General features: G+C 45.3%; 2 protein-coding genes across 2 annotated transcripts; one reads left to right on the forward strand and one right to left on the reverse strand.

Moving 5' to 3' along the window:
* Positions 1-802: 802 nt before the first annotated feature.
* On the forward strand, positions 803-12,603 carry LOC104349793 (uncharacterized). Its single transcript, XM_086463028.1, has 13 exons — positions 803-1,259; positions 1,374-1,704; positions 3,005-3,201; positions 4,345-4,523; positions 5,458-5,538; positions 5,959-6,137; positions 6,388-6,580; positions 7,578-7,669; positions 8,593-8,749; positions 9,517-9,639; positions 10,257-10,405; positions 10,884-10,965; positions 12,520-12,603. The coding sequence occupies exons 1-13, from the start codon at positions 803-805 to the stop codon at positions 12,601-12,603; spliced, it is 2,304 nt and encodes a 767-aa protein (XP_086319154.1).
* A 923-nt stretch (positions 12,604-13,526) lies between these two features.
* RPE65 (retinoid isomerohydrolase RPE65) lies at positions 13,527-20,859 on the reverse strand. The gene is made up of 14 exons (XM_009955433.2): positions 20,849-20,859; positions 20,035-20,117; positions 19,529-19,679; positions 18,833-18,940; positions 18,599-18,740; positions 17,853-18,000; positions 17,496-17,577; positions 17,003-17,135; positions 16,741-16,880; positions 15,938-16,067; positions 15,368-15,482; positions 15,169-15,263; positions 14,958-15,069; positions 13,527-13,678 (listed from the first exon to the last, which is right to left on the reverse strand). The coding sequence occupies exons 1-14, from the start codon at positions 20,857-20,859 to the stop codon at positions 13,527-13,529; spliced, it is 1,602 nt and encodes a 533-aa protein (XP_009953735.1).
* Between the last annotated feature and the right edge of the window lie 5,094 nt (positions 20,860-25,953).

Genomic DNA, 25,953 nt, shown 5'->3' on the forward strand with positions numbered 1-25,953 from the left:
TATTGTCAAGATTTTTTAATAGCATATACAACTTATTTACCTACAAATTCTTTCTCCTGCCTATGCTGGATACTTACATTCATGAACATATTAGTCATTGCTTAATTAACGCTACAAAGCCTTATTAATATGTATGGATAAAGAGCTCACTGGTAGGAATGCATTTTAATGAAGTTGCTGAAAGGCAATGCGGAGTAATTTCTGGAAGGTTATGCCATGACTAACAATAGCAAATGGACTGAAGCAGCCCAGGGACAGGATGAGGTATGGAAGGGAAAAACGCCAATTCATTTTAATATTTTCATGATAAAGTCAATTAGAAAGCGTTTAGGCATTTTGACTGAGCAGTTACAGCTTCCAACAGCTCTTGAGAAGAATGGCGTCACTCAAAAAGTCCTCTGCAAGCGCCCAGCAGCATAGGACACATAACATGCTGCATGAAAAGAGGACGTCGAAAAGGAGCCATTTTGCGGCCATCCTGCATTTAACGACGAGCATGTTATTTTTGAGGCTGCAGTCGGGTCCTTTAACATTCTATATTGCCCAACAACATGTAATTTACAGATCAGACACACATACTGCGTATACAATTGCGCTTATTCCTACAGCAGCACTTCGCTTTGCTCCCTCTATTGTTTTTTGTAAGGTTTGCCCTTCCTTGAGGCCACAGGCCCAGCGTGCCCCATGCCGAGGCACCCAGAGGGGACTGAGGCACCCAGAGACCCGGGTTGGGAGGGGACCCTGTCCAAAAGCGGACACGGGGCGGTGGGCAGCAGCCGGGACCAGTGTGACCCGGCCCAGCATGTCTCCTTTGGAAGGCAGCAGGGGAAGCACGGCAGCACAACCCCGCTCCCGCTGCGCAGGGCCCGGCCCGGGGGTGCAGCAAGGCCCCGCCAGCGCAGCCGGGGCAGAGGACACCCGGAGCAGAGGACACGCGGGGGCGGGCCGCCGTGTGAGTCGCGGAGCCGCCCCGAGAGGCGGGCCCGGAGCGGAGGGTGCAGCGGCGGCTGCCCGAGTAAGAGTCTGCGGGGGCGCGGGGGAGGCCGCGGCGGGCGGGCAGGCCGGGGAGTCCTGCGCTCCCTGCCCCGGGAACGGGCGCGGAGGGGTCGCCCGGGCTCGGTTCCACCTCCGCGGCGCCCTGCAGGCCCCAGCTGGGCCCGGTGCCAGCGGCTTCTCCTGCCGCTCTCGTTCCCGCGGGGCCTCGGACCGCCGCTGCCGCCTGAGGGGGCTGTGCTCGCCGGGCAGGGTGCGGGCGGGAAGTGGGGCCGTTTCCTTATGGCCCCAGCTTGAGGCGTGGTGCCGGCTTTGCCTCGCCAGGCGAGGGAATCTGAGGTTTGATTTTTGGCAATCAATGGTGTTTCTTCTCCCTTCAGCTGTTAGGGCCATGTGGAACGCGGCCGCTTTGTGCTCCCTTGGCAGGCTGGCCCCCCGCGCCGCGCCTCCCCTGCGCCCAGCGCTACAAACCTTAAATCGCGTGTCCGAAAGAAAGTACAAGGACTTGTGTCGTGGTGAACGGCCGGCACACCTACTGCAGAGTCAGGGCTTGGAGAGGGCACGCCGCAGGCTTCCCTGCCGTTTAGTAAGTAATAAAGCAAAGCATAGACCTTACGCAAAAACTTACCCTGTTTTAGATGGACATATCCTCTCTGTGTATCGGCATGTGTTTGAAGAAAATTTAAGGAACAGTGAGGCTGTTATTAAAAGGTAATGAACTGGTTTTGTGGTGTTTTAAAAACGTTTCTACCTGTGAGATGATGAGAGTTGCATACGGGCACTTTCAGGAACTTTTTAACGTAGAATGCTAATTAAAAAGTTGGGTTTTGTTACCTAACCATTTTGAAGCTTAAACGAGTTTCCTGGCTGCTCTTTTCTTGGTTGGATTCTCCGCAGAGTGAATTTTACAAGCATCAGTGCTTGAAAATTTCAGCCCCCAAGAGGGGCCCAAATGTTGACTGAAATGCCTACTGTATTTAAAACAGTGCCGTGTGACATTGCTTTGCATAGGTCGCCAAGACGTATTTTTCCTAGACCTTCATACCGTTTGTTTCGTGTTTGATTTTGAATGCAAAGGCATAAATGGTGACTCAGACATTTACAGATCCCTGCTGAAAGAGTGGGTGACAGTTACTGCAATTAATCGTGATTCGCTGATAAAAGCAGGAAAATGCATTTTATGTGTTCGTCCTTAAAGATCAGATGGCAAAAATTCAAACGGCTTTGTTCAGAGGAATGATACAGGAGTTCAGAGGAATGATACAGGAGCTGGAAGCAAAGCTATGGAAAACACACTGTGCCCTCCTGTGGTGGCATTTATGACATTATTCAAAATCTTTATTTTTTTCCTCCAGAGGTTTTTCAATCTCTCCAGTTGGCAGGAAGCCTCAGTAAGATAATGGAGTCATGTACAGAGTGGTGTGCAAATAGTTATGTCAAACAGTATTTTTAGTTAAAGATGATCCATCTTGGCAAAAATATTTTACTTTAAATAAATTAAGAACCTGGTTTATTTAAGACCAAAATTATTTGAGATAACACATTTATTTACAGTTTATTCAGTTCATTATCAGTGCTTGATGCTGCCCTGATTAACTTTTGGTAATCACCTCCTCTCTTGATGACATTGCACTATTCACTACGTTTGAAGTATATTTTCCGTGCTGTAGAATGTGCTTGAGGCCCGTCAGGAAAAACTTGGAGTACCTAGAACATGCTGAATTAGTACTAGCAAATTACCATAGCCTTATTAATAGCTATGGGTTCATAGGCTAACTGCGTAGGGCAGTATCTGTCAAAGTCAGCTTTGGTCACTGATGATCAGCCCCTTGTCAGTGCTTTTTATTACGCTTTGTAAGAAAAAACAGTCCAAAAAAGTGGATTCATCTTCATTCTCATACCATTTATATGAAAACCGTGCAGTACATTTAAGTACTGTGTTCAGTCTCCTAAAGGGTAACTTGTAGATAAAGGTGGTTTTCATTAATCAAAACTTCATTTTTTAACTCAGATATTCAGAATTGCTAGAGATGGTCAGTAAAGGAGGGGGAGAAAATGCCATCTTGCGTCATACTCAGAGAAACAAGAAGCTGTTTGTTCGTGAACGCCTGAAGTTGCTGCTGGATGATGAGTCTTTTCTTGAGCTGTCTCCGCTGGCGGGCCTCAATATGCCGTATGGGGATGTTCCTGCTGCCGGGTGCCTCACTGGTAATTGCTGGCAAGTGCAGTATTAGACGTAAGGAAAACCGAGGGAGTTGGTTTGTTTCATTGCTCAGGTCTTTAAATGCGATTATTTTAGATCTGAAGGCGGGTACGGGTTGAGGGTATTGCTTTGAGCAGCCCATGCTGGAGATGCAGCCCAGAAGGAAGAAGAATTTTGAACCAACGTGAGCTTTGATGTAGTTTGAGAGATGTTGTTTGGGTGCGGTGACGAGTCAGTGAGGGCAGGCAGTGTACGTCAGTTGTGCTCTGTATGTGCGGCACGCCTTCCCAGGGTAACAGGCCTAGGCCTTGCTCACTGAGGGTAAGGTGTTTGTTCTTACCGGGGAAGGAAAAAGGATGCATGTCACCAGGTTTATGGAATATTATAGTATCTTAAGGATGTGCTTTCCTCGGAAAAGTGAACATCAGCTCTATCCAGTAGTAGCTCACAACATAGAAGAGTTCAGCCACAGCTGTAGTATTCTTCTGTGATTTTCCCCTGGGGAATCTGGGAGAAATCTTTAAAGAAAAGAAGTTCTTTAATTTCTTGTGGATTTATTAATTTATTCCACTTACCAGTTACTGATTTTTGTCTCAAAAAATTTAGGATGATGTGTCAAATAAGCTGCTAAAGGAAAGTGGACCAAGTTACTGTGAGATGTGGGAGCTGTGCCTTTTGTTTTGTAATATCTTTCAAACTATAGACAAGTCATTTCATTGCATTTTGAAGAGCGGTTTCAGTTTAAAAAGCAACTAGAAGAAGAGAGTATGAAATTCTATCTTTTGTCACAGATTGTTATATTTTTCAGTTTTATGTAGGTAATTTTTAATAGCCTTCCCTCAATTGCCTTATCTCAAGAGCTGGAAGTCAAACTGTGTATTTTTTTCTCTTACATTGTTACTAGGAGTAAGTAAGTTTATTTCAAGTTCTGTCTTCTGTCATTTCATTTTTTTTTAAAATGTCATGGGCTTTCAGCTTGTTATTCTAGAGAAGAGCTATAGATTTCTTTCCTGTGTGGTATCTGCAACTTAATTTGCAGCTGCTCAATAGAGTGTTACTGAAAGAACATCCCAGCTATCATTTGTCCCCCTTGTTTCGTCTATGGCATTTTAGAGAGTCCTGATAAGTATCTGTGGTACCACTTACAGGAATTGGCAAAATCTGTGGGGTCTGGTGTGTCTTCATGGCAAATGATGCAACTGTGAAAGGAGGAACTATTTATCCAATTGGAGTGAAGAAACAGCTAAGAGCTCAAGAAATAGCCATGCAGAACAGGCTGTTATCGGTATACCTCGTGGACAGTGGGGGAGCATTCCTACCGCTACAGGTAATCTTGGGACCGCTTCATAGAAGAAAATACCTATGTTTATCTTAATCATATTAATTTTTAGCAATTACCCTCAGATATGTGCTGTGTTTTCTTGACTGTCTTGACTTTCATTGTCTGTTACACTTACATTGAGTTTTGTCCACAAATCGGAGTCCAGGAGATTATTTGAAGACTTGTGACAGTGGCGATTGCTTTGGCTGATCTTGCACCTAGCATCTCATGGAAGTTTAGAAACTTGAGTATCGGGAGGGGACTCAAATTGCTGACCAAGCGTGGGTATTCCTCAGTGTGCTGAAACGCTTTTGTGGGTTTAATAAATCAGTATGTTGCTTGAGGTTTCTATTTCCAACTTCAGAATCTATAAAGTTACTCTGTATTTTACTGTGATGCTTGTGATAGTAATGCAGTAACCTCCGTGGCCTTTAAAAATGTAGTTTTTTAAATTCTTGCTGTAAAAGGAGAATTTGCACAGGTTACTTTCCAGTGTACAGAGGTCATATTATCACAGAGACTATGGTTGTTCCCTCTCCAGACTGAAAGCAAACACAAAGTTTTTACCTGACTTAAGGAATTGTATCAAAAAACTAAGTAAAAAGGGAAACTGTGCTGAAGTAATTTCACAGATAAATTATGAACATGAGCTTCCCTTTCTCCATGTTTACAGTTTCAGTTTGTTTAGAATAAATTTGTTTCACAAAAAATTACAAAACTTACTTCTGTTTTTGAAACACTGGGGTATTTTTGTGGAATTGCAGAAAGTATAAGGGGCATAAATACTGTAGGGAATGCTGTAAGGGAAAGTGTCAGGTGTGGTTGTTAGTGGTGACCTTCCCAGAGTCGCTTACAACGCCTCTGTGAATGAACGAAGAGGAAGCGTTGGCTTTGGTAGTTAATACAGAAACTCAACTTTGTCTTTTCTCTGTGATGTCAGTCAGAGCTGTTTCCTGACAAATTGCACGGTGGCAGAATTTTCTACAATGAAGCAAGAATGTCTGCCATGAGAATCCCTCAGGTATGGTGGCATTTGGAGTACAAGTAAGTGCAGTGCATGAGGTCGATAGAGTTCTGAAGAAAGATCTGTTCTACTACGGACTCTAGGAACAGCTGTCAAACATGCAAAAAACTTCCTAAAGCTCGCCTTTTCTGCTTGTGGGGAAAAGGATTCAAATAGTATCTCACATAACAATACCGCAGCCTGAAGGGTCTTCTAAGTGTTTGCCGACTGATCTTGAAGGCAAAGCATCAATTCACTAGGTTATATCAGAATAAACACTGAACTCTCTCAAGGACAGCATTGTTCGTGCTGGTATTTATATCTCTAGTTCATTGTCCCCCAAGCTGCGATTTAGTCTCTGAAATAAACGTGATGGTTTTGCCTTTCCGTTCTCCCCTCTCTGGCATCTCGATTTGTTTGAGTGTCTGTGTCCTTCAGGTGGCAGTGGTGTGCGGCTCCTGTGTCGCTGGAGGTGCCTATGTTCCGACCATGGCAGAAGAAGCTGTGATCGTAGATAAGATCGGTACACTGTTCCTTGCTGGCCCACCTCTGGTAAAAGCTGCTACAGGAGAATATGTCTCTCCCGAGGACCTAGGAGGAGCTAAACTTCACTCTCAGTATGTGAAATAAGTCTCGAAAATAGTAGAGAATTGAGTGTACTTAGCTTTAAAGAAACTGTCATTCTAACTTAAATCGATGGGACTGAAGCTGCTGCAGTGAAAGTCCTCAAGGACTGAAAAACATGCAGTGAAAGAAACCGGTTTGGAGAGTCACAGTGTGGGTTAAAGTTTTTCCTTTAGTTTGGGTTTTCTGTCAGAATTCAGATTTCATTAATTCGATACTAATTAGTGTTGCTCTTCCTCCTAGAGTCAGTGGCTGTAGTGACCATTTTGCACCCTCGGAAAAGGAAGCCTTTGAATGTATCCGAAATGTTATCTCAACGCTAAATTATGATCCGCTGCCAGAGGAGGTCACAGAGCATGACAGTCCTCTGTATAGTCCAGAAGAGCTCTTGGGACTGGCACCACGAGACTACAGGTGTACTCTTCCTGTAAAACTGGTAAGGGGCAGATACTGTGTTCCTTCGCCCTTTCAGTCTGCTCTACCTGGTAGCTCCAGATTAACAGATTCTTGGAGAATCCTGGAGTACCTGAGATACTATGTATTGCTTGGTTGCCAAACTGGCTTGAGTCTGCAACAAAGCACAATGGCAACAATTCTGTAGAACTATAGAAAATATTTCAGCTGAAAACCTGCTAGAGAGAAGATAATGACAGATTATGCCAGCTGATCCCCATCTGTTTTCGTGCAGTGTTGGGGATGCTGTTATGTCAGTATGGTTTGTACTGTCTTGGCTGCCTTGAGAATGTGTACCCCTCTAGTGTCCTGTTTTCCCCTCTCTCTGCCGCCTTTTTTTTTTTTACCCAAGTAGTCAAGACTCTGTCCTGTCACTTAAATGCCTTATGAAAATAATGTCTGAAAACCAACAAAGCTCAAATTAAACTTGTTTGAGGCGGGGACAGACGCTAATACATCAGCAGAGACGTGCAGAGGTGCCCACTCTATTTTCATTGTGTTGCTCTAGAAGTGATTTAGTCTCCAAGGATGTGAATCCAGTATCTTTTCCAGGGGTAAATTCCTACGGTTAAGGGGATTGACTGTAGAAAGCAGCGTAGCTTTGGAGGCGCCTTTTAAGCTGTGTTTGAAAAAAGCAGGAGCAATATGCTGCTGAGTGTTTCTCATGCACAAACTGTCACTGCGCACACTGGGTTTTTTACATTTTTATGCACGTGAACAACTGTGCTCTGTAACACTGAAATAATTTTGGAGTTGAACTTTGGCTCAAAATACATGGTTGGTAATGAACACAAATTTCATACTGCGTGCACATGGAATATTTAACGGAGAGTAAGCCATAAAAGGGCCTTCTGTGCTCATGTAGGCTGACTTCTTGCATTACGCAGGTCTCGTTACCGGTTGAACAGAGCATGTCTTTTAGCAGAACCATCCTATTTTCACTTAAATTTCTGTGGTAAAGACTGTATGTTTCTTTGCAGATTCTGAGCCGTCTGATGGATGGAAGCAGATTCCAGGAATTCAAGGCTAATTACGGAACAACGTTAGTAACAGGATTTGGCCATGTGGAAGGGTAAGGTTATAACATTTCACTATCAAAACGTATGGACATATTTGTCTAAATCGTTTTCCTATCTTCATCAGGTTTTACAGTATTCCAATAATGATGTTTATGAAGTTCTGAGTCAGTCAAGAATTGGTAATGAAACACTTCTAGAAAGCCTGATCTTCCGTCTCTGAGCTCTGAGTTCACCGTCGGGCCAATAGCAGCAGAAAGTCGTTACAGATGAATGGTTTTCATGACTTTGTGAAATGATTTGTTTGTTCACAAAAACTATTAGCCAGCCAGTTGGAACATCGAAGTCTCAGCAGATTCCTTAAGAAATAAAACCCAGCATCTTTAAAGGTGTTCCTTCCCAAAGTGAACTGAATGCTGTTGTCCCTTCTCCCGTGTGATGGAGATGGGATAACACCCACACAATAAAACCTTGCGTAATTCAGATCAGGCTGTATTATTAACACGCTCATGAAGCATACAACATTCCAGTCAAATCATATTAGGAAAAAACAAAGGGTAGTAAAATGTATTTTTTGAGCCTTTTCACATCGAAAGCATAAACTTTTCAGATTGGCTGTTGTATGTTGCAGGAATTGGAGAGAGCCCAGAGTCCTGGCAGCTCGTATGTTGCCTTGCAGTGTAAACTCTTGACGGGTCATCTAGAGCTTGACCTGTCCTGTGGGTATAATCCATGTTAATACTCACAGGCTTTACGTACTGGGAGTGCGGTAAGGCTTCAGGTTTGTTAGGTGTGTGGGGGTGCTTGAATGAAATGACACACTTACATGCACTCTTTTACATCCTGAATTTCTGTAAAAGGCAGATTTGTGTGTGTGTGTGTGCAGATATTTATGTTCCTGTCCTTCAGATCGTTACGAGCTATGGCTTCATAATTTCTAGGGTTCAAAAGTGAAAACGTTCACATGTCTGTTTTGTAGGCGCTTGGTGGGGATAGTGGCCAACAATGGGGTGTTGTCTCACGACGCGTCTCTCAAGGGTAGCCATTTCGTCCAGCTGTGCAGCCAGCGGAGCATTCCCATCCTCTTCTTCCAAAACACCGCTCCACATACAGCAGAGCCCACCAGCATCTCACAGGTACGGCACTTCTGGTTCAATATGCTTACTTCAGGCAATTCCTAGTTCTTGTTGTGTTTAAGGTTACATTTTGAAAATTGTTGTTAGGGAAATTATTATTTTTAAATTATTTGCTGGTTTAAACCAAGAAGCGTCATACTACTATATTCTTAAATGTTTCCATTAGCATTCTGACTTCATGCTAATTTGAAGCAGGCCTCTATGCTTATCTAAAATGGTGCTGTCGAGCTGGCAATGTAAGCTGTAACGCTTGACATTTATAGTGCTTTTCCCATTGAAATACAGCCTAGGGATTCGTCTGATGCCACTGTGCTCCACAGAAAAAGAGTTCTTTCTCTCTTAGAAAAGTGAAGGCGTTGAAGTACGGTATGTTTTGTCCTGGGCTACAGAGAGCTCCCAGTAAAACCCACATTAGGTTCTCTGAGCAGAGACTGTTTCTTCAGCCCTCTTCCTCCCAGTCATCACCAGCACTTCAGACAAAGCCTGGCATCACTGTGTTGTATCTGAGCTTTGCTAATGCCTGGGAGAGCTAGGGTTGCTCGACACCGCAGGTTTTTGCATGCTGGTTATAATTTCTTTTGCTGATTTACATTGTAAAATAAGTGCATAGTGGGCTGTGACAGTTAATGATGCTACCTGTCTGTTGTGGAAGAAATGATCACACAGAATTGTAAAGAAATAAATGTTTTAGAAATACAAGTTTGGTGGGAGTGGAGGGAATCTAGAAGGATGACTTAAAGGATCTAAAATATTTATTTTCATTTCAGGCAGAGGCTCATTCCAACAGATTAAAAGCCCAGGCCTCCATGATGGCTGCTGTTGCTTGTGCTGCTGTCCCCAAAATAACCGTTGTAATTGGTGGCTGTTACGGGAGCGAAAGTTACATTATGGTACGGGTGGCACAAATCTAAGGGGGTAGCAATAGCCTTCTTCCACTATAGATCTCACAGCACTTCACTTTTAAAACACAGCCGGCTGTTGTTACAGACATTTACTTCAATCCATTATTTTAACTACTTTTAAAGAAAGAACTGCATCATGAGGTGTGCTGACTGAAAGTTTGGTCTGCATCTGAGACCCCAGAGCCAGCTCGAAAAAAACAGATTATCTGAAAATGTCCCTTCTTGGGAGCCAGTCCTGCCTCTTTCTCTGCAGGCGTTTTCAGCGATCAAGGAGCACGTCTCCTTTAGTTGTGTCACTCTGCGTGCTGTTCACACTGTAGTAAGTGCAATAGGCTCCTTGCTCAGAATTAAACATGTAAGTGTTTGGAGGAAAAAGGAAATGATAGCATGGCAGTATTGAAGGCAGCACAGCTCGTGATGCTGCCACCATGGGATGTCTGTACTGACACAGGAGCTGTAGCTGTAACAGTGAAGCAGCTGTATCTTTAATACTTTACAAATTAAACTCTGTTACATTCTGCCTCAAACTTGATTGTGTCACCCTACAGCCATCTTTTTGTGATTCCTTTCAGTGAGTTTGTACTGTGCATTGTGTGTTTTTGTAGTGCGGGAGATCTTTCAGTCCAAACTTTCTCTTCCTATGGCCTAATGCAAGAGTTGCTCTTGTGGATTCAAGACATTTCTCCACAATCCCACAAGATGGGGACAATGACTGTACAGGAGATGAATCAGAGCTAAAGCATCTGAAAGAAAAGTAAGGACATGAAATATAAACCCTTGCAGTTACATAGGGATTTCATTAGTTAGATTACCTACTTTTGTTCATCTTGCAGATCATCACATTCCAAACACATAAAACAAACTTATATCTACTGAAAAACATTTAAAATTTCCATGTAATTCTGTGTCTGCTGTCACTATCTGAAGGAAACACAAATGTTTGACTTAACCCTGCCCCCCACCACCCCCAAACCATACAACCTCAAATCAAGATACTCTGCTGTGTATTAAACAGTGGCAATCATCTGAGTGTGGAAGATGGTCTGCACTGCAGAATGATCAGATCTGTTATGGATTATTTGCTGGATTCTAATTAATTTTAACAGTAGTACTGCACACTCACTGGAGATTGAAGTATATGCCTTTTTCATCTATGATTTTGGTTTGCTGGCCTGATGTTTTTTATTGCATTTTTGTGCTTTTAAGCTTGTTTAATACTCTCTCTTCTCCAGGCTAGAAGAAGAAAGCAGTGCCTTTTACTCCTCTGCCAGACTCTGGGATGATGGTGTAATCCTACCTCAAAATACTAGAAAGGTAAGGTTTTTTCCTCCTACTACATTTTATTCTTGGATCTCAAAAGGATCTTGCAGCAAATCCGTAAGCCTGTGACTTGCTCAAGGTCAGCGACATGCTGGCTCCCAGAACTGGGTCTCTCATTCCATTTTCTGTGGAATTAAGCTTTGCAATTCTCCTCTTTTCTCATCCCCATTAGTCTATCCAAAAGTTTGTTGAATTCTGATTACCTTCTGGTTACTTGAGTACAGCATTTCCTCATTAACCCTCTCAACTGACTTTACCGTTTGATTCTATATCCGAATCCTTTCTGTTTTCATCTTGCATAATCACCCAGATCTTCATGTTTTTAAGTTCAGGCTCTTCACCGTTCACACTGTTTCATTCTTGTGTCCCAGGATGTTTTCTTTTGTGAGTTTCTGTTCCTGCTTGTAATTTGCTGCTTACATTTGGGATGCCCCCCTGCCTTTTTATTTATATTTTAAGTTGGCAGACATTCACTCCATTAGCTGCTGCCTTTGTTCTTCTATTTTCCCTCATTAGATTGTTTATTAGCAATACTTAAAATGTTCTTTGCACTTCTGAAGCTTGTTTACTTAAAGATCACAAATACAACCTGCTGTTCATTAATCCTAAATGTGGTACATGTTTATGGTACTATGTAGATGTTAAGTATTTTCCATGGGGTTTATGGGCGCTTTGATAATAGGAGAGCACCGAGAAGTATTTGCTTGTAATAGAGCCCTGAGACTACTTCTCTCTAGGAGCTACACATGAAAACGTGTGGTAGTTGAAATGAATCGTTGTTACTCTCAGGTGATTTTCCCCAGCATATCACCACTCATCTTTGCATGTGTAGCTGGTTGTTTTTTCTTTTTTTTTTTAATGATATTATTTTGCTACTTTGTCCCAGTTCCTGCTCATAGGTGGAATTCACGTTTAGCTTTGTCTGAACTGGCAGCATGTGCCTATTCAGGTCCGTAGTGTGCTTTTTTTAAAACAGGCTTTGAAAAGACACTGTGTGCTCCAGTAGTGGTGGAATATGGAGAATTATCTTGTTCTTAAAGACCAAAACCAGTTCTGTACTCTCAGTCCCTGTTGTCCCAAGACACCAAGCAAGATGACTTCTTAGAAAAAGATGGTTGTGGAAGAGCAGGATGTTCTGCCCATTTCTGATATGTGATGGGGAACCTAAGGAGCATAGTGATGTAGTAACAGAAATGCATTATCACATAATACATTTTCATTGGAGTTTTATAGCAGAATAGCTTCCCAGTAGTCATTCTCTCATCACCACAGTGAATTTAAGGTGGTTGAGTGGTGGTCTCTGTAGGCAACGCGTAAGCATTGGGATCCCGGGGACATTTCTGCCCTTAGGTTTCCCCTGCCCCAGTGGTACAGGACACTGACGTCTGCTTCCCCCAATGCTGCAGCCAACAACTGTTCACCCCAAACGTTGATCGTTTTGCAAAAAGTAGGAACAAGTGCATTACTGAATGACTGCATAACTAGCAAGTTTTACTCATTTTTTGTTTCAGAGGCTCATTATTTATATTGGTTTTTGTTTTTAATTAGGTCATTGCACAGTGCTTAGAGATTCTAGAACAGCAGAAGCACCAGGTCATATCTCCGTGTCAGTATCCTGTCATCAGAATGTAACTGCAGCCATTTTCAAATAATATCAGCCTTCTAAAGTTAGCACCGTGTACTAGAAATCTTTAATGGAAATGATTTTCTAATTCTTTGATACCATTAATAAAAATGTTAAACCATTGCAGACAAACAAGAATCCTGGATCTTAAGTCTATTAGCAATAAGTTTGTATTTTGAAGCATAGCCTCTGACTACATTGGTTGAAAATTTATTTTGTGAAAAGGAAGGATTAAGCAGAGAGCCTAGAGCACTCTACGGAAGCAAATTCAGCCCAAGCAGTAAGAATTGCCTGATTTTTTCATATTCATGTCTTAGCATGAAATCCAGAACTCGAGAAACTGCACTTTGACAAAAGAAATGGGAAAGAGAAAACACTAAGCTTGTCTCTGCCATTTTCAGCCTCAGGAAAGGACAAAATGGGGCCTGCCCGTTTGGATTTCCAAAGCAGCTATGGAAAGGCTCCACTTGATTGCTCTGGGGATACCAAAGGAGTGACCAGGAGGGGATTTAACTCCGTAATACTCCAGTATAGGCTAAAAACTACCTTTTCTCAAAGCCCATAACAGAGCACAGAGACTGTTCTACATCATGTTACCTCGTGTGCAAGTACTGATGTTACACTGTGCCGTTCCGTTTGTCTTTCACCCTGCCCCAGCTGCAAGGCTTAATTTCATAAAAACAAACAACTCCCCCACCACCCCAAACCTGTGGTGTTGTAACTGTGCTTGGCACTGCACAGCTGGAGATTATGCCAAAGGGTGTATTTGGGAAACACGTGGTTAAGGAGTTTGAAGAATCATCAACAAAACTGAAATGCTCGATCTTAATTAAGTAGCCATACAAATGAGGAGGTCATTTGAGTGTGTGTAATGGAGACTGCACCTTTTTGGAGCTGGGTGAAAGCTAATGTGAAGCGTCGCAGGCAGCAGTCACGCTCTTTTGAAGAGTCCGTGGAAAGTCACGGGAATGTTCACCTCCACCTCGGCCCTGGCGACCTCGCTCATGTCTTTGGCATTCAGGATGAGGAGGTAGGCGGGCTTCGGCCCAGCGCCCGGGCTGATCACGATGCTCAGCACAACCCCTGGCAGGCGAGAAGAACAACGCGCCTGTCCTTGCCGTGCCCTGCCCTCGGGCTGGGCCAGCTAAGGGCAGCCGCTCGCACACCGGACACCAGGGAATCCCATTGTTATCGCAGGGTCATCAGTTCTGAAGCGGGCAGCGAGATTATTTATCTATTTCTGACACTATTTGGGGTTCTTGCCATCATTGGCTCGCCAGCCTAGGGGACTGTGGCACAGTAGGTCCTAGAGAATTTGTTTTAAAAACTGTGAGAAATGTTTTTATTCTGTAAAGGAACTATGAAAAGCTATTGCAGGGGCTGACGACAAACCGCTTACTGGAAAACGTATATCAAATTTGTCCATTAGTTTTTTCAACATAATGACTTAATTTATAAATTCTAATTATGAGGTTTAGTGTAACAAAATACCCATTTCTGGATCCTGGCATCCCCATGTGGAATGGATGGGCATGCTAGCTCTTAGGAGAACATGGGAACGACCACACACTCCAGTCTGTGACAGCATCAAACAGCCTTGGGGACGATGACAGAACTGTGAGCATGGAGCCCGGTGTTAACTCAGCTTCAGAGATTGCTGCTGCGGGGGCTACAGTCCCAGGAAGCGAGAGAGACTTAAACATATTCCTAAAATGCACGTTGTCTACTTCAGTTAAGGGAAGCTTTTAAGAAAAAGCTTAAAACCTTTTCATTTCAGTGGGACTTAAGTCCTGGTGCAAGCACTTTTCTGAGCTGAGAACAGATAATGTGAAATTTGGTTTTGTGTAAACCAGCAAGAGCTTGCTCTTAAATTTAGCAGCACCCAGACTTCTCCCGGCTTCACATAATCCTGTTTGGGGATGAGGAATTGAGGGAATAAGCAGACACCCTCTCAGGCCCGCAAAAAACAGGTACAGGGCTGGGGACAGGTGAGGAAACGCCTGCAGTGCTTGGCATGAATACAACTACAGGTTCTCAAGCGACAAAGCCCCAAATTCACTCCACTCCTGCGTGAGGAGGATGGGTTAGGAATAAAAAACACACTTGGTTTGAGAGAGGTTCAAATTTTACAAAATTCTGCTAGCTGGAATTCTTTAAATATTGCAATTCCTGATGGAAAAAGGCTAGGAAAGGAGGGCAACAGATCATCTAAACCCAGAGGTCTTTCTCCTGGGACTTGTCTGGGAGCTGCCTGTGGGCTGGGCTTGTGCCCGCCTCTGGCACAGCCTCGCAGACAGCCCCTGCCAGCAGGCACGAGCCTTACAAATCACGATGCCATTGACCAAAACAAAATTGGTGTTACCATCATCTTCCTCCAGGGCATCCGGGTGGGAAACGAAGATAGGCTCCGATGGGTACGAATCTGGCTCCTGCCACACCCAGGTCTCCTTTGTTTTAACATTCAGCTTGCAAAGCTAAAGCGGGGGAAAAAACCCAAACCCTCACATCTCAGAAATACTCATTCTTAAACTAAAAGGTCATAGAAAAATCGCATCTCGCCCGTTGATAGTTACCCTATCTGGGACAAAGTGGTTCAGGCCCAGCCCATACGTATACGTGTAAGGTTTCCCACCATATTTCTTGTAATTGATCTGTGGAAATTCAAAGGCTATGATAAAAAAAAAAAAATACACGTGCATCAGGATTAGTGGGACGAGGAGTGCAGGGGGTACTCGCGCTGCTGCTGGCTGTGCATCAGGGTCAGCATCCTACCATGGCGCGGTCCCGAGAAGATAACTTCTGGCTCCAGCCAGATGGTCTCATCACTGCGCAAGGTTGCCGTAGCTGTGGTGTAGGGCAGGGTGACCAAGTTCTTGCCTGTGTCAGCCTGGGGAAAAAAAAAAATACCCAAGAGAAACGGAGAAGCAAATTTCATAGTCTGTTCGCACAGATCTGTTGCAAACTGCCTTGAACAGCGAAGGCCGCGACGTGCAGCAGAGTCTCATCAAGCTGCGGTGTGGCTCTATGCTCGGGGCTGGCTGCTGCTTCCCTTTTCTTAGTCAGCAATCCTGCAATAAGTGCCCGTTGCTAAAATTCTCCTGCACATCAGCCTTCCCTGTGCTCATAAACACGTGCATAACTTTTTGCAGCACGTGGGAAATCAAACAGAATGACACTGATCAGCTAAAGCAAGTAAGTCTCTCTGAAGACCCGTACTTTATGTGTCCCCCCATTAAATTACTTGAATTAAATGGGGTCAGGCAGAGCACTAGTGATGCTCAGCCATAAGCCCTGCAGAGGATTATTGGTGCAGACACGGGCAGCTCCAAGCCCCACCGGTACCTTGTCGATGCTCAGGGGCAGCACGTATCGGCGCGCTTCGGGCTGCGGGGCTTTCTCTGCCTGCCGCTTCACTTCATCCCAGTTTGCTCGTAAGTTGGCCAAGTAGAGGTAATTGTAAACAAACTCGAACCTGCGCAAAAACAGGATCACAGACAGAAACAAAGATGGCATTTGCAAGTAGGAGGGGTGTCAAATGCAGCTGTTTTTTTCCTGAAATTCAATGGAGGAAGATGAGTCCTGGTCCAGATCCTTGGCAGAAGCGAGCTCTGTATGTGCACCACTTCCCCTGCGAGGAGAACCTGGCAGCTGCTCATGGTCACCCCAAGCACCCTGCAGCAGTGGCCAGGATAAGCTCCGCTCAGGCTGCCCTGGCGACACGGCCAACCCAGGGCTGGGCATCACCATTTTGGTGCCGCATTTCCCTGTTTATGCAAAAAGCAGTGTTCAAACCTTGGCCAGATCCTGCTCACTGCAGCCCCAAGGAGATGAAATAGCATCAGCCTTTCAGCAGTCACTAACATTTAGTAAAGATAAAGGCAAATTAAAGATAAAAATAATTTTTCTTTTTTGGAAAATGAGTTTCAAACAGGATCTCTGCACCTCTAGATAACTTCCATGCTGTATCGTCTGTCTGTCAACATTTAGATAGGTTGGGGGGGGGGGGGCAGCGCAAGTGCCAGAAGTGATTCCAACAGGGAAGGGACATGCCAGCGCAGGGCCCGGCGTGTTCACTGCTGGGGCTCTGCTGACCCCCACCACAGGGACCCTCAGCCGCCTCCAGGCTCGGCACCACCAAGACTCACCCCTTCCAGGTGCAGAGGTCGACGATCAGAAATCCATTGTCTTCATAGGTGTTAATGTGATGGAAAAGGTTGAAGGCTGAGGTGCGGTATTTGATGTTGAGGAGCCTGCCTTTCTTCTTCTCTGCCACGTGAAGCCACACCTGAAAAGCAAGCAGCAGCTTGGTTTAGGCTCAGAGAAATGAAGGTGAAACTGGTATGATGGACCTCCCAGTCCAGGGCTGGCTGCCCACTATAGCCCAGTTTGGTACAACCTGCCACTTACCCCCATGGTTTCGTTGGACTCGAAGCAGTCCATGTAGTTGGCTCCCCAAAGGCTCCAGGAGGAGAGGAACTTGAGGAGGTTGATTTTCACTGGTGTTTCAACAAACACTATGTAGTTCGAAGTCAGCCCAAAGCTGTTTGGAAACGCACAGGGAGCACGTCAGGCTTGCGGCAGTTAGTTTGGACAAAACCCATGCAATCGTCCGTCTTAAGCACTGGATACAGCACACAGAACATGGCTTACATCGACAGCAGTGTAAACATCCTGATTTTGGTAAATCACCTAATTCTAGTTGCTGATTACGTGTGAGAGCATGCAATGCCAGCGATGCCGTACACACATGTGCATGCTTTGCGTGCTTGCAGAAATAACAGGGGACTCTGTCGATCTGCGCTCGCTGCTCGGAGGGGCTGCTGCGCTGCGGCAGGGTGGGAGCAGCGGCCCTCTTCTGGCACCATGCGCCCTCAGCTGTACCAATCCCACGGAACGTTACCTGTGAACGTAGGAGGGCTTAAACCTGTCGCTGCAAGGGAACTGTACCACCACCTCCGACTTGTTCATCGGGTCTTCCTTGTCTGGAACAGGACAGTTGAAGGGTTACAGAGGGTTTTACCTGTACTTTGTATTTAGAGTGTTTACCCAGCAAGTTTGTGTCTTTAATGCAAAGTTCATGATTTAGAAACCACTTTGAAGTGTTTTAAAGGTAATATTGCCAATACTTAAAAGAGCAAATAAAATCTAAAGAAGATGTAAAAAAAAGCAACTTGATGACAAAACTCATCTGAAGGATAAAAAAAGTGACTTACAGGACGAGACTTCCTCACTTTGCTCAGAGGTGAGGTGAACTGACCTGCCTGAAGCGGAGGGATCCGTATGATGTTATAGGCAAGTGCAAAGTTTTTTCCAAAGCAGTTGCCGATGTTGTAAACAGTCCCGTCGTTTTCAATGTGGGGATGAGCCGTTGCCCCGTTGACAGACACGTATTTACAGAGGTCCACCTGAAGAACAAGATGGAGAAAATCAGGAGCTTTCTGCGCAGGAGATGGGAAGTCACCAGCTCTGCGAGGCGTTGCAGGTCCATACGTCCTCACTCCAGCTGCAGAAAGTTCTTCTCTAAGCCCAAACCACTGTCCTTTTCGAGAAAAGCAGCAAAGCCAAAGCAATTTGAGACGGTCAGGTGAGCTGACACAGTTACTGGGAGAGGTTCAGGATCACCTAGAGGGGCTGGACGTTGGTAACACAGCAAAGAAAAACATCAAAACAGGCATTGTGTGTTATGTACAGTTCTGCAGGGTCAACATGGCTCGGCTCCGACGTACACGAGGGCAGCAGTAACGCTCTGCTGGAAGGTCCAGCACAACCCAAGCACGCGGATCCGGACCACAGACCCCCGTCGCATCCTCATTAAATATTACTCAGAGCAGCAGCAGTGGGTTCATTTGCAAGCTCGTTCTGACTCTGCTCTAACCCTCACAGCTAGCTTCATTTCTGTGTCACCTCCCCAACAAACCCCAACTCTTGCCGTGCTGCAAGGGGCTGTTATTAAATATTTTCTTTTTAGTTTTACTCCACATATCTAGAAGCTCAAAGACCCACCTGCTTAATTGTCTCTAACGTATCTGGGTTAATTTTCGTTATAAAGTTGGTCTCAGTACAGGCATAATAATCTTCGCCAACGGGGTAGACGTTAACGAGGGCGTTATCAGTGACCTCCACACCTTTGAAGTACGAGAAAAACCTGAGCAGAGAAAAAGGACAGGCAGTCAGGGGCTTCTTGGAAGTGGAAGCACCGTAGGATACGACTGCAATGCCTGCACAACCCTGAGGTACCTGGAAAAGATGTTCTTGCATGGGTCTGGGTACGCGTAAGTGCCAAATTCTGTTATCACGATCCTTTTCTCTGTCATCGCTCTCACGTAAGCATCGGTCCTGACAAACCTGGGGAGGGCGAGAAGGGACATTGCAGGTGTAGCCATAAAAAAGCCACAGGCTATTTTAATACGAATATTCTTGCGATGATGCTCATAAGACCTCTGAAAGCCGCGGGTTCCCCCAGCCTCACATTGCATCTGGAGCATGTGGGCTCCAGCAACTGCCCCCGCACCGCAGCCCTGGGAGGGGATGGTATGGCTGGTGGAGAGTTGAAGCTGGTGGGAAATACAGTGTTTTGTCGAAATACTCTGTACCAAACACCTGAAAGCTGATCGCTCAGCAGCTTTTAACTGAAAACACATTCCAGTTTTCAGACAGTGATGTAATTCTGTCACTGACTGCAGCTACATCCAGCCCTCCCTCCCCTTCCAGATGTTTTATAATCTGTACAAAAAAGATGTATTTCTGTTAACTATAAGTAGTTTCAGTTATTTTCAGCCAGTTGTAGTGATCTCACCATTACAGCTCTTCCAATAACCGCATGGACTTGAAATAACCAGCACCTCCCATGTGCTGGGCAGCAGAGCCCATAACTAGCGCTTACAGTTGAGTAAATGCTTTGTTATTTTTTTAACTTGGAAAATCACCACGTACCTTCGATGATAGGTAACGTGCCCCTCCTTGAAGTCGAACTTGTGGAGCAGCGCCTGGCCATCAAAGAGGTGATAGAAGGGCTCGGCGCCCACCTCGAACAAGCCAGGACCACATCTCAGGAGGCTTCCTCGCAGCCAGGTGGGAATCCTGCCTGCAGAAGACGCAGTGTTGGCATGTGCACACCCACAGCAAATCAGACCAAGTAATTTTTATTGTGTCAACAAAAAGAAAAACTCCAAACTATTTTTTTTTTTTTTTAATGTTTATTTTTAAACGTGCATGAGCTCTTCTAACTATGCTTTTTCCTTCGTCTAGAGATTGACCAATGATGTTGGGTATTGATATGCCAAAAGATCCCCCATCCAATCTGTCCTTCCACACCAGCCCTGTTAGGTCCTTTACCTCCGACCCCATGCTCCAGCCCTTGTAAAGCCTCAAGCTCCGGGGGCCCACGAGCTCCTGAGAACACGAGCTAGGCAGGAGGAGAAGAGGGAGCCCACACTAACCTGTGACGTGGGCGGTCACCGGAGAGGACAGCTCTTCCACTGTCTCAAAGAGCTTCTTGTAGCCTCCAGCAGGATGCTCAACTCTGAAAGGGCCAGCAAACCTAGGGTTAGCCCAGCTTTGGGATAGCTTTGGATACCCCCACTGAGGGGGAGTGGGTTGTTTCTGGACAGACTGATCTGTGATTTGCAAATAGCTTGAGAGATCAGGAGGGAGAAGCACCAGCCTTTGTGGGGGGAAAGGCTCCGAGGGCTCTGATCAGCTACCGCAGGCACATGCGAACTGTTCTGAGCACCCAGAGGAGCAGGGAACAGTGTCAGGCCAGCCCACGCTGCAGCCCTGCCGCAAACACCCTCACCCAATGGACAACGTCAGGGTATCCTGAATCATCAGGAAGCAAAATCTACCTTGGATCTCCCAGGTCTTGGATAATTTTTTTCCCCTCTTTTCCTTTGTGCAAAGCACACTTCAGTGCATAGCTGAGAACCGTTGTTAGGTTCCAATTTTATCTACTGCAAAGCCCGTGAAGACACACCAGACAGAATCTGTGCAGGGCACTGTCCTTCTCTAAAGTACGGACCATCCTCTGGTACCTGGAGGCGAGCCTGTACCCTGGGCCCAGAATTGCGCCTCAGCACAGGATGTCCCAGCACGGACACCCACACACAGACACCCCTCACCTCCCAGAGAGAGCAGAACAAACTCCCCTCCAAACTGCACTGACCCCCAGCATCACAGCACCCCTCGGCCCACACTTGCACCATAACAGCCATTGGTGCCTTGCTCCTACAGAGAGAAGCCCGCAGAAATACTCACTGGCTGTACATTTTCTCCCCAACGAAGGAGCTGAGCCTTGGGCAGCCAAGCACGCAGCGAGAGCTGCGTGCTGCATATTTATGGGATGCCGAGCCCTGCCAAGGGGAGCCCTGCGCCCGAAACCGCCCCCACCAATGAGCACACCCTGGGAACAGAGCAGGCTTTCACCACCAAAATCCTCCCCGGGCTTTGTGAGGTTTTGTCTTGCTGTTCATACAAAAAAGGGCTTTGAATGTTTTTCTGAGACCTAAATTCTTCCCAAGCAGAAGTGATTACCAAAAAAAAAAAAAAAAAAAAATAAATCAAAACCCAGGAGTGAAACGGAGCGCGCTGGAGTCATGCCGGGCGCTTGGCACGTCCGCTTGGCTTCTCACCGTGCCTCCACCACAGGGACACCTTCCCAGCTCCGACACAGACCGAGGGCAGCCAGGAACTGCTCCTTCCTTGATCCCATGTAACAGAGTGTTCCTTGGCACCTGCCCGCCTCCAGCCTAAGGCTCAGTGATTCACCTAGGAGCGACGTGACGTTAGACACCCAGAGAGAAGATGTCTGTGTCAAATATTATCATTCCCAGCTCACACATCAGCCACCAGCTTTTTTCCTCCATCCTGGGCTTCTGTGGAAGACTGCCTTTGCAAGCTGCAGCACATTGGTACAAGTCCAACGAGACTCAGGCGCTGCCCCCCGGTCACGAGGGCAGCAGGGAGCATCGTCACCCACGATGGCTGTTCCTACTGTCACTGTACATCACTGTCTGCTCACAGCCATCATTTCCCCTCTCCTCCCACTTGTATTTAGTGTGTCTCAGTACACTGGTACACACCACAACTCTAGCTGCTGCATAAGGCACATTTCTTAAGACTTACTGCTTTATGTGCATTATTTTTTACACGGGGTGTTAACAGCCCTGCACACTCAGAAAGATGCCAAACCTGGTCACCGTTTGTTCTACACGCAGCACAGTCACTGTCAGAGGTGGCCTCAAGATTGCTTTAAGAAACCACATCTAGTAAGAGTGGATGATTATGAAAACAACAGCGCTGTAAAAAGTAATTTCAAAGATTAACAAGCTTAGAAAGATTACTGCTCTTCCCCTCATGGGCAGCCCATGGTACAGGATGAAGACATTCCATAATACCATGTCCTTCAGGTAGTACTCCTGCACAAACAGAAGCTGGGCTCCAGTGATCAAAACTCTTGTGAAAGCAGAAAATGAAACAGCCCCTGTGTTCGATCTGCTGCTACACCCATTAAGTGAAAGGCTGGCTTCTTTCTGCGTTGTTTTTGTTGGTTTCCTTTTGACAAGGCAGAGTGCTTCCTTCTGAACTCAGTTAAGGCTTCTAACTAAAAACCAAGATGCTGAGTTGAGCCTTCATGAGCTCTTTGGCAGAGGCCTCCAATTAACCCTTCATATTAAACAACCATAATTATATGGTAACTTGTCTGGGGAAGCATCCTAGCAGTAAATATATTCAATATAAACTTGAGTGCAAACCCAAGGCCTCTTAGCAGTGCAAGTAACACAGAGATTTTTAATTAACCCCAGGACAAGGATTCAAACCAGCGTCCTGATCTTTAATGTCATGAAAATTCAGTGTTTCCACAGTGACAGCGTCTTCCCAGGCCCAATGCTCCTCCAACGGCTCAGGAGGCAGAGATCTAAAACTGTCCCTGGTCCCACACACCAGCAGCCAAGTTTTCCTCCTTCTGCATCTTACCAGCACTGAGCACGATCCAGCCCTACGGACTTGGTGGCAAGCGCTGGAAGAAGGATGGCCACCACAGGCAGCCTCCACCCAGCCCCTACGGCTCTCCTCCCTCCTCACTCACCATTGCCCAGAGAGCGTCTGCCTGCCAGGACCCTGGGCCAGAAGGGGTGAGCCACATCAGCTGCTCAGAGAGCTTTGGTCTTGGTGCTTTAGATTGATAAGGGAAGACAAAATTCAGAGCGCTCTGCTATTACACCTTGTGCTGCCGAGCTTGGAGGTATTCAAGACTCAACATGTCCCAAATAATCCAATTTAGTTAGACCCATTTTAAACAGGGTTTAGACTAAATGAGACTGGATACGAGGAATGAATTTTTTAGAAGGGTGGTGAAACACTGGCACAAAGAGGCAGTAGATGCCCCATCCCTGGAGACATTCAAGGTCAGGTTGGATGGGGCTCTGAGCAACCTGATGTAGCTAAACATGTCCCTGCTTACTGCAGGGGGGTTGGGCCAGATGGCTTCTAAAGGTCCTTTCCAACCCAAACTGTTCTATGACTATATGATAAATTACCTCAGAAGGTCCCTTCCCACCAAAATTACAATCCTATGTTTTTCAGTCTTCCGCCCCCCCTTAAAGTATTAATTTTCCCACTTCCCTCTCTCTACTGCCCACATGCAGTTAAATTTGGAGTAGGCAGTTGCATCACGACGCAACGCCAAGATTAGCCATGAACATTTTATCCACATAACCTCTTGGCTGTGTTCTACCAGTTGCTTTCTTGGAATGACCAGGTGCCACTGCACACCAGCCAGCACTAGACTGGGCGACTTCTGGTTTGACCCTAACACCAAGAACAGCGTAAGACAGCACACAAGCCAAGGCATTATAGAACTGTTCTGCCTTGCAACTAATACAACTGAAAAGGAGTGATTGGCGCCAATTAGCAAAAAAGGTGCTGCTAAGCACAAGCAGCAGCATCTCATCGTGCCTTTCTGTGTGAGAAAGGGAGGCCACAAATTGAGGTATCTCTGATGGCCAGCAGACCAGGTGGCACTGCAGATGGCAATCACAAATAACAGCTCTAAACACTTAAGCAGAAGAGTTTGGGATCTGTGTGTGCAAAACAGTAAGTATATACTCAAAACCCAAACAGACTGCACCTGAATGGGCCACGTGCTGAGCGAACAGCTTCTCGTCTGCCAGAGACTATTTATGAGAGCTAACCTCTCTGCTGAACGTGTTTGTAAATAAACATAGTCCATTTCAAGGGAACTAAAATACTCAAACCAATGTAAACTTTTTTTTTTTTTTTTTTAAAAAAAAAGCCTCAACAGTTTATATGAGCTCGGTGCCTGCATAACAGAAGTTAAAAAGCCACAGTGCACACAGTCTTTTGTAAGAGGGACACTGGAAACTGAGAACCAGCCCCTAAGCCCCTTGCCCACCCCACCCTACTGACTCAGAAAGGAGCAAAGCCCAGTAAAATCGTCACCCAAGCCCCCAGGACTGAATCCCCACTAGCAGCACGGGCAGCTTGGTGCTGGACCGTGACAGCGCTTTCTCATCTCAGGCAGTGTAAAGCAACCACAAGTCCTGCTGGCAGCGCCAGTTCTCAGGACAAACCTGTCCTTCAGGCACCAGGCAATTCCGCTGCACCGCATTGTACACAACTGATAGACTAAAGGTGACCACAAATTCACCTCTGGTGAACTGCTCCCTGTATGGAATTGCAGTTTTTATAATATGATACTTAAAATAAATATAAAAGGCTTCCAGTAAAAAATTTCTCTCCAGAGACAATGATAGCTCAAAGAAGAGTTTTGATTAAATTTGTATCTATCATTCATTTGGAATATTTTAACTGTCCCACAGCTAGTCAATTTGTGCATTTATTCACATTTTTGTTAAGTTCTATCAAAAACATTAAAAGGGAACATTAAATAACATGGATCAAGAACTCCCAGTAATGAGGGCAGCCCTTTGAAAGCTAAATCCCAAGAAATGTGAGCTTCTCACCTAATAAGTTGCTTAACTGGAACACATAAATAAATAAATAAAGCATTTATGCAACATTTACCAGGTTGAGAATAATTAGAAGCAAGCTCAGGCAGGTACTGGATTTTTAAAGGCAGATGACTACAGGCGTGACAGAGGAGGAACATCCGTCACCTACTCTGCAAGTGTGGAGTTATCTACAGGACATTAAAGCATTGCTAATACAGGCTAAAACTGGGCTGGTCTTATTTCTCATTTACAAAGCCTTCCTCTTCCTAAGGAAAAAAGTGATATATTGCAAAGTATGTGTGGTGCCAGATATAGCCCAGTTAGCAGAGGGTAAGCTTCTGCACTAACCCCCCACCCCTGTAAAGCTACACAAGACTAACTGGTATGCACATAGTGCTGCGTGCATGTATAGGTGTCAGATGCAGAATGTAAAGGTGGTTTTGCCCAATTTTTCCAGAGAGGAGAGAGCCACCTGAGAGAATTGAAGTGCAGGCCCACGGTTGCAGACCATGGCAGTCATGTGCTAAGATGTCAAGTATAAAAGTGACAATCCTCAACCAAGTCCCTCATTCGTAACACAGCACATGAACTTGCACAAGACTGTTATGGAGCCTCCCCATGAGGCAGCAAAAAACCCACCGGAACCAACCCAAACCAGGTAAAGAAATGAGTAGTTGAGATTTGCCTGGATTTTGACAACTGGTTTTACAACAGTTACTGTAAGAGCATGCAGTGCAGGGACAACGACAACTCAGTTTCTTGTCCTACGAACAAGCAAGACACGAGAAAGCACGAGGGAGACGCCTGCGCTGCACAGCTCGGAACCGTGTAAGGTAACTGAACAAGGCAACAGACAACTAGACAACTCACACGAAGGGAAAGCACTCATCTCCCTAAAATATCTCATTCCATAAAGCATAAAACTGCTTAATAAAACCCCCCAAACCCTAAAGTGAAAACAAATGTACCTTCTTCTGCAGTCCAACGCCAGCAGCACATCCCTAACTTTGGAAACAAAAGAGGGAAATTTAGTGTATTGCAAGTCTATTTGTTGTCACTCCACGTATCATCCATCACTGCTATTATTTTGAGAAGTATACCAACAGATCCAAAATAAATTTTCCATGAAAATGTCAGAAATAGACTCAGGACTTTTCATATAAATAAATATACAAAAGCTTACATGAATTTTACAGATGAGATGAACAGAAGTATTTTACCGAGTCAGATAATTTATTTATGGTGAATTTCTGGCGCTCTCAGAAACAACAGAACCAACTTTTAAATTGGTCCCAAACTCAAAGAACATTGTTTTGTTTAAAGACAAATATTTTGAGAATACAAAGAAGGCACTTATTCACAACATAAAGACATTTAAAAACCTACACG

The sequence above is a fragment of the Leptosomus discolor genome, chromosome 3 (genome assembly GCF_034619465.1).
Source record: "Leptosomus discolor isolate bLepDis1 chromosome 3, bLepDis1.hap2, whole genome shotgun sequence".
In the NCBI taxonomy this organism is placed as follows: Eukaryota; Metazoa; Chordata; class Aves; order Leptosomiformes; family Leptosomidae; genus Leptosomus; species Leptosomus discolor.